General features: G+C 38.3%; 1 protein-coding gene across 1 annotated transcript in view; it reads left to right on the top strand.

Moving 5' to 3' along the window:
* The window catches only part of TAF1B (TATA-box binding protein associated factor, RNA polymerase I subunit B), an 87,178-nt gene that overhangs the window by 25,918 nt on the left and 52,308 nt on the right, over positions 1-8,952 (top strand). The window contains exons 6-7 of the mRNA XM_023511808.1: positions 3,444-3,600; positions 8,110-8,209. Coding sequence (XP_023367576.1) covers positions 3,444-3,600; positions 8,110-8,209 — 257 coding nt within the window. The remainder of the gene's footprint in view (positions 1-3,443; positions 3,601-8,109; positions 8,210-8,952) is intronic.

The raw sequence follows: 8,952 nt of genomic DNA on the forward strand, positions 1-8,952 counted from the left end.
TTTTTTTTACAGAATATTTTATGGAAATCTGTGTGTTCATATGTTTAAAAAAAATTGGTTCTTAAACTTTAGCATCCATCAGAACCACCTGGAGGGCTGGTTAGAACACAGTATTTTGCTTTCTGTTAAGTTCCCAAATGATACATCATTTGATATGCATCACTTGATATGAAGGGAGGACCAACACCAGGAGGATTGCTTGAAAGTCTCATTAAGAAGCAGTTAGACATCCATCCTGGTCCCCAGGGACTATACTTTGAGAACCACTAATCTAAAGCATTATGGAAATTGTGTAGTATACTGTTGTATGGAATTACTTAATCAAACTTTTATTCCTGCCTCTTAGATTGTTCTAAATTTTTTTTTACATTATGAACAGTGCTGCTACAACATCCCTTGACTGTAATTAAAGCTTTTAAAATCATTTCACTAGGCTGAAATCTTAGAACTATTGGCGCAATTTGTCCTTTTGGGTTTATACTCTGTGCTAGGGATTGTTCTGTGCACTGGGAACAGAGTGGTGAGCAAGACTGTCTGCCTCCAAGGTGTTTATATTGTATATTGTAATGGGAGGAGACAGGTGGCAAATGCATAGTGAAAATCTAAAATGTCAGCTACTGATAATTGTTGTGAAGGTAGGATTTACTGAAGAAAGGGATTTTGAGGAATGATTTTGAGACTTTATGTACAAGAAAGCTTCAATTTCTCAGGTCATTCCTAGTCTTGCTTCTTTATCTGCCCTCCTTCGGTCACTTCACCTAGAGCCATGGCTTTAATCAACCACTAGCTATGTGCTAAAATTCTAAAATTCCTATCTCTAATTTCACCTCTCCTCTAAACTATAGATTTTTATATTCAACTACCTAATCAGTATTTCCATCGGTATATTTAATAAGATCTCACGCTCACCATTCTCATAGCTCTTGCCATCTTCCTTGTCTTAGTAGGTGCCATCTCCATTCTACTTATTGCTCAGGCTGACATTAGAATTATTCTTCTTTTCTCTCATGCTTTACATCCAGGCTATTCTCAAATCCTTTTGACTTTGCCTTCAAAATCTGTCCAGAATCCAACCACTTCTCACCACCTGTTGCTGCCACTCCAGTTCAAATATCTCTCACCACTCTCCTAGAAGAGTGATCTTCTGTTTCATTCTTGCTCCCTTATAGTTATTCCATTATCTATTCTTATAGCACCCAGAGTGGTCTTTTAAAATACATAAATAAGGTCATATTCCTCCAGAAACTTCTTGTACTTAGAATAAAATCCAAAGTATGAACAATGATCTAAAAAGCCCTATGTGATACAGTTTCTTACTCTCCAGTATCATTTTGTATGAATTTTCCTCACCCATGATGCTCTCACTACACTGGCCTCCTTGCTGTTTCTGTAGATTCACTCCTGCTCATGTATTAGATATTCTTTACCACATCCTTAAGATACTTCTCAGCCTAGTACAGTGGCTCATGCCTATAATCCCAGAATTCTGGAAAGCCAAGATAGGAGGACTTCATGAGGCCAAGAGTTCAAGACCAGTGTAGGTGATATAGTGAGACCCTGTCTTTCAAAAAAACAATTTAAAAATTTAGCTAGGTGCAGTGGCACATACCTGTAGTCATAGCTACTTGGAAGGCTGCATGAGGAAGATTGCTTGAGTCCAGAAATTCAAAGCTGCAGTGAGCTATAATTATGTCACTGCATTCCAGCCTGGGTAACAGAATGAGACCCTATCTCAAAGGGATGACTTTCTGCATTCATTCTGGGCTCTGCACTGAGAGGTTCCTCTGGACCTCATATGAAATAGCACATCTCGGCTTGGTACCCATAGCACAGTATATACACTGAAGGTGGCAGGTTCAAATCCAACCTGGGCCAGCTAAACAACTGCAACAAAAAATAGCCAGGCATTGTGGTGGGTGCCTGTAGTCCCACCTACTTGGGAGGCTGAGGCAAGAGAATCGTTTAAGCCCAAGAATTGGAGGGTGCTGTGAGCTATGACACCACAGCACCTACTAAAGGCGACATAGACTCTGTCTCCAAAAAAAAAAAAAGAATAGCACATTTCTCCTCCCTTCTATCACTTTGTAGGTCCCATGTTGCAATTTTTCTATGATAGCACTATTGTCTATCAATTATATTTTTTATTTATTGGTTTCCCATTACTAGAGTGTAAGTTCCAAGAGATGAGACACTGTTCACTGATATTTCCTAAGACATAGAAGGGTGGCATCAAGAATGAGATGAATAAGTATCTGTTGATTGAATGAATGAATGAGAATACCATAATGTCATATGGTGGAGGATGTCTGGAGGACGGGGGTGGGGAGAGGTGCTGCTTTAGCTAAAGAGGTTTCTATTGTTGTTGTTGTTGTTTTTTTGAGACAGAGTCTCATGATGTTGCCCTTAGTAGAGTGCTGTGGCGTCACAGCTCATAGCGACCTCAAACTCTTGGGTTTAAATGATTCTCTTGCCTCAGCTTCCCAAGTAGCTGGGACTACAAGTGCCCACCACAATGCCTGGCTATTTTTTGTTGCAGTTGTCATTGTTGTTTTAGCTGGCCCAGGCCAGGGTTCAAACCCACCAGCCTCTATGTATGTAGCTAGCCCTGTAACCACTATGCTATGGACACTGAACCTGTTGTTTATTTTTGTTTTCTTGTTTTTGAGATAGGATCTTACTCTGTCACCATAATGGCATTATGAATACTTACTGCAAGCTCAAACTCCTGGCCTCAAGTGATCCTCCCATCTCAGCCTCCCAAAGTGCTAAGATTTTAGATATGAGACGCTGCACCCAGCAGCTGAAGAGTTTTGAAGAGGCCTCTCAGAGAAGAAAATATGGGAGTTAAACATGGGTTCAAAGGCATTATACATTTTTTGCCATGCATTATAATGGTATATTTTTTTGTTTTAAAAATTGAGGCTGATGCAGGTAGATTGTTTTGAGCTCAGGAGTTTGAGACCAGACTAATCAAGAGCAAGACTCTGTCTCTACTAAAAATAGAAAAATTTAGCTGGACATCGTGGTGGGCACCTATATTCCTAGCTACTCAGGAGGCTGAGGCAGGAGGATTGCTTGAGCCCAAGAGTTTGAGGTTGCTGTGAGCTATGATGATGCCTTGGCGCTCTACTCAGGGCAACAGAGTGAAACTATGTCTCAAGAATAAAAAAAAATAAAAATAAAAATTTTTCACTATGAAAAAAATAGTTCAAATCCCTCTTTAGATTCCTATCCCATACCACTCCCATAGATAATCCACAGTTAATCCTTGGCCAGTTTTTTTCTAAACATTTGCTGCGCTTTATTGCTAAATTGCTCTTTGTAAAGGTTATATTGATTATAACCTAACTTTTAAGGTATTTAAAATACCATGTACCTGTCTGGATTTTTTATTGTCCCAAATGATTGCTTTCATTTTTAAGAATCTCAATTTATCCCCTAAGAAATGACGTCTGTCTGTTCTGGATCTATTGATGGAGTCGAATACTCACAACGAAAGGAGAAGGGAATTGTGAAGATGACTGTGCCAAAGACGCTTGCTCTCTGCTATCTGTCATTACTTTGGCAGAGAGAAACAATGACACTTTCAGATCTCTTGAGGTAAGCTGGAACCTATCACATGATAATGTTTTTGCTGATTGTGTGAATTATGGAGGCAAACTTTGTTTTGAATTTTATAAAAAGACTTACCTTGAGGAAGGGTCTGGAAAGATTATATAGCCTGGGTTCTATTTCCAAAATCTAATTATTCTGGGCTAAATATTTATCTTCTTGATTTTCTTATTTATATACAGAAATAATAGTATTTACGTCACATTGGCTATTGGAGAATTATAATAATAATCTAATAAAATGTTTTGAAGAGAAAAGTGACATTAAAGTACCTGAGTTTTATTGACACTTCTAGGAAAAGAAGAACAGATGATCTTTACATTAGCATGGTTATTATTAAATAATTATGCAAGATCCATTCTAACTTTAGGTTGTAAATAAGGAAACCCTAGAAACAAAACTATTGGAAGAACCTTTTATCCAGATAGATAGTAAGCATTTCTATTTTTCAAGATAATCTAGGGATCTCCAACCTGTGGCCTGTGGGCCACATGCTGATTTTGTAAGGACTTTTTTATCTCTGATGTCAGATATCATAAAAAGTAGGCATGGATCTTTTTTTTTGTAATCAGGTTTCATTAGTGTTTGTGTATTTAATGTGTGGCCCCAAATAACTCTTATTCTTCTAATGTGCAGCAGAGAAAAAAAATGGTTGGACACTCCTGAATAATTTTATAGTTAACAAGTAAATTATGTCATTGTGCATAAGAATGTCTCATTTAATAGAAGGTGTGCCAAAATCATTAATGTATTACCTTTTTTCTTTGCTTTGTATGTGTTCTAAATAATAACATATGGGTTTAGTCAATGTATAGAGTGCTTTTAAGAGCATAGATGTGGAGTTAGACTCTTTGGTACAAATCCTGGCCTTGCCACTTATTTATCGTGTGATCTCAAGTACGTTATATCTCTCTTGCTCTGTTTACTCATTGGTAAAATGGGGCCAATAATAACTACCTCATAGAGTTGTAACTACTTTCAGTAATTAGTACTACATGAAAAGAACTTAGAACAATTTCTGGCATGTAATAAGATCTCAGTGCTAGTCATTATTGTTTTTGTTTTCATTGTCACCACCATCATCATTATCATTGGTATTAGGACCTTTGATTAAATAAAATGCCTTCAGTAAATGATGATAGTGCCTATAAATTTGGCCACGTCAACCAAATGACAAGGCTTTCTCAGGTGTGATTAACTTTGCAAGCAAATAGCCTATGATTCAGTGAATTTTACTCTTAAATTTAAAAACCTGATCTTGCTTATTGGGTGATTTCATCCTCTCCCAAGGCTTTAACTAATGACTCCCAAATTTATGTCTATAGTCTAGACTTGTCTACTGTAGGCCAGACCAATATATTCATATATAAGTTCTAATAATTAAGTTCATGAACTCATTCTAGAAAAAGTGCTACATACCTCATGGCTGAATATCATTATGGCCACCTTTGAAGTGTTCCCTTGGGGAAGCTATGTACCAGAACTAGTTCATTCTTCAAAGCACTTTTGGAACTCTTTTTGTGGAATGAGCTGTCATAGGGCACACAAAAATATGCAACCTTAATAATGAACGCCGTTCAGCAAGACACTGCCACACATCAACACAAACACAGCTGTGAGATACCAATGTACCAAGGTTATGAAACCTTACTGGGTTGTTAGTGCACCGCTGCCAACATAAGCACACAGGCAAGTGATGTTGGCTTGGATTAGGATGCTGATAATGGAAATAGAAAGAGGTGAATGAGTTCAGGGTATTTTTACAGGTAGATACAACTTTAATGCACTGCTTTTTTGATTATCTGCAATGAGGACTAATTTGTAAAATTTTTAGTCTGTCACAAATTGAAACTGTGGAAAAATACAAAATTATAAGTAGAGACACTGTTTCCAGGGGACACAGCTAATACAGTGGCCTATTGGTCAGGAGAGATGTATGGGATACTTTCAGTCTCTGCCAATCTCCCTGTCAACTTCCAGGATTGATCCAGAGGACCATCTGATAAAAAATCAAAAAAGGGGAAATAGATTATTCAGAACTTTGATTTCAGTTCTGGAAAAGTACATATTTTTCTAAAAGGAGATTCAAATTCAGAAATAAAAAATTTTAGAAATAGGTCACAAGTAGCACTATTTATAAAGGGTGAAACATTTTCTGAACTCCAGATGCCCAGGACTTCTCTGTGCAGGCATCTCTGCTTCCCCTGGGCAGATTTCTCATTCCTCCGCTTCCACTACACTGAGCATACATCTGTGGCGGCATTGTGGCAGTGTCTCTGCTGGATCACCTGCAGGCTGTCTGTCTCATGGGGGGCTCTTCATCTCTTATTCATCTCTGAACCCCTAGTTCTCCACCCAGTGCTGTCATGTATTATCACATGGGGGTAAAGTCTAAATAACTTATGAGGTCATTAGCACAATCAATACTAGATAGTTTTAAAGTGATAGATGTACATTATATCCTGTATATAAAATAATATTAACACATTAACTGCCATGTAAGTTCTATTTAACTTACACTAGTCTTAAGGCCAGCCGAAGTGGCTCACACCTGTAATCCTGGCACTTTGGGAGGCCAAGGTGGGAGGATCCCTTCAGTTCAGGAATTTAAGACCAGTCTGAACAAGAGCAAGACCCCATCTCTCTAAACATAGCGAAATTAGCTGGGCTTGGTCAGGATTCCTGTATGTAGTCCTAGCTACTTGGGAGGCTAAGGAAGGAGGATTGCTTGAGCACAGGAGTTTGAGGTTACTGTGAGCTAGCCTGACACCATAGTATTTTAGTTTTGGCAACAGAATTTGAGATTAACCTGAGCAAGAGCAAAACCTTATCTCTACTGAAAACAGAAAACATCAGTTAGGGGTCTTGGTAGGTGCTAGGGTGATGCTATGGCACTCTAGCCTGGGCAACAGAATGAGACTCTGTCTCAAAAAAAAAAAAAGGAGGCCGGGCTCTGTGGCTCATGCCTATAATCCCAGTACTCTGGGAGGCCAAGGCAGGTAGATTACTTCAGCTGACTAGTTTGAGACCAACCTGAGCAAAAGCAAGACCCTGTCTCTACTAAAAATAGAAAAAACTAAGGCAAGAGGATTGCTTGATATTGCTGTGAGCTAAGATGCTACGGCACTCAACCCAGGGTGACAGCTTGAGACTCTATCTCAAACAAAAAAAGAAAGAAAAAGAAAAGAAAGAAAAAGGAATTCTAGGCTGGCCCAGTGGCTCACACCTGTAATTCTAGCACTCTGGGAGGCTGAGGTGGGTAGATTGCTTAAGCTCACCAGTTTGAGACCAGTCTGAGCAAGAGCAAGACCCCATCTCTAAAAATAGACAGGCACTGTGGCGAGTGCCTATAGTCCCAGCTACTTGGGAAGCTAAGACAAGAGAATGGCTTGAGCCCAAGCGTTTGAGGTTGCTGTGAGCTGTGATACTAGGGCAGTCTACTAAGGGTGACAAAATGAGGCTATGTCTCAAAAAAAAAAAAACCGAAATCTTACAGCCAAATGTCAGCCCCACTCTAACAATAGCAAAGACTTTATGGCAATATGTTTTGTATACTTATTTTCCTTAACAATTGTTTTATTTTAAAAATCTTACAGGTAGTATAGATACAAGGATATACGTGACATGGTTGCAAGACCTCTATTCCTCATTCTCTAGTCTCCCTCCCTACTTTACTCTTCTCCTTTACATTTCCCTTACCTAACATATGTGCACTATAGGTTTCATTCATTTGTTTTATTGTCTTTCTCATTGGAATGCACACTTCATGGGAACAAGAATGCTTTTCTGTTTTGTTCACTGCCGTATCTCTGTAGCCTAGAATATTGCTGGGAATATGGTACTCAGTAAATTTCTCTTGAATGAATGAATAAATTATAAATATGTTTGTCTGTATGTGTTTGCTTTTTTCTTCAAATTCAGTAATTGATTCAAAATATTTGATCTCATGTATACAGGACATTGGAGTGGGGTGGTGAACAAAAAGGCAAGGTCTCTCCCCTTAATGGTTTTTCCAGCAATAAACATTTACCACACACCATTCTAGGGGCTGGCACCAGAAGGGCCGACAAGGGAGGTAAGCACGCTATCATCGAGGACAGGGATCATCCAAGGACGCCCTCTCTAAAGTGGTGGTTTACAAGCTGAGGAGGAGCCTGTCACATGAGGGAACCTATGGGTAGAAAGAATAGCATTTTGGAAAGCCTGGTGGTGAACTGACGGATACGTGTAACATACCTACTTCTTAGACAAATTTAATCTATTAAGTTAGGAACTTAAGAGAATTATTTGATAATTGGCTCAGTAGTCCCATGCATGGGTACTGAGAAGGATAGATCAGATGTATCATCATTAAAAATATATGGGAGGTAGAATACATTAACTGATTTTTACTTTGTCTTTGAAATATTGATACTCAAGAGACTTTTTTCCTGAAGGTGTTTACTCTAAGTCAGTACATAGCTCTCGTTGAAACTTTTATTGTTGTTAAAAATGCAGATTTGTTGAAGAGGACCATATTCCTTACATAAATGCTTTTCAGCATTTTCCAGAAGAGATGAAATTATATGGGCGTGACAAAAGAATCTTTGCTGTAGAGGTAAGTTATTTTCTTTTTTTACTTTGTGGTTACTAATAAGACTTACTAATATAAATACTAAATATATACCACCACTAATAAGTGGTAGTATATATTTCTTGCCTGACTTACTGTTTGGTGTTGGAGTTTTTAAAAATACCATCTAGTTTTTGTTCTGTTTAAATAATGAAACCTTAGCCATAATTTAATGGAGAGTAAAGTTATTATTTCTTATTTTCTTTTGTGGCTTCTAATACTTTAGGTTCTCAAAATTTAACTGTAGTGTGATGCGTGTGCATTACAAATGGACACACTATTGAGACTAACTTGAGAAGTTTTATAAGAGACCTGTAGGTGATTTAAAAAAAATCTATTTTAGGCAGTGCCCATAGCTCGGTGGGTAGGGCACCAGCCACATACACTGAGGCTGGAGTGTTTGAACCCAGCTCAAATCCGGCCAGGGCCAGCTACAGCAACAGTGACAACTGCAACAGAAAAATAGCCAGGCATTGTGGTGGGGTCCTGGAGTCCCAGCTACTTAGGAAGCTGAGGCAAGAGAATCACTTAATCCCAAGAGTTTGAGGTTGCTGTGAGCTGTGATGGCACAACATTCTACTCAGGGCAACAGCTTGAGACTTTGTCTCAAAAAAAAAAATTTGTTTTAAAGATTTTTTTTAATTGTTATTTGCATACTATGTTGCTTTGGAAGAAAGAGAAGAAAGTTATCATGTTTGAAGAGGTACTATTTTTCTTTTCTTTTTTTT

The sequence above is a fragment of the Otolemur garnettii genome, unplaced genomic scaffold (genome assembly GCF_000181295.1).
Source record: "Otolemur garnettii isolate 467f Iridium unplaced genomic scaffold, OtoGar3 scaffold00022, whole genome shotgun sequence".
Taxonomy (NCBI): Eukaryota; Metazoa; Chordata; class Mammalia; order Primates; family Galagidae; genus Otolemur; species Otolemur garnettii.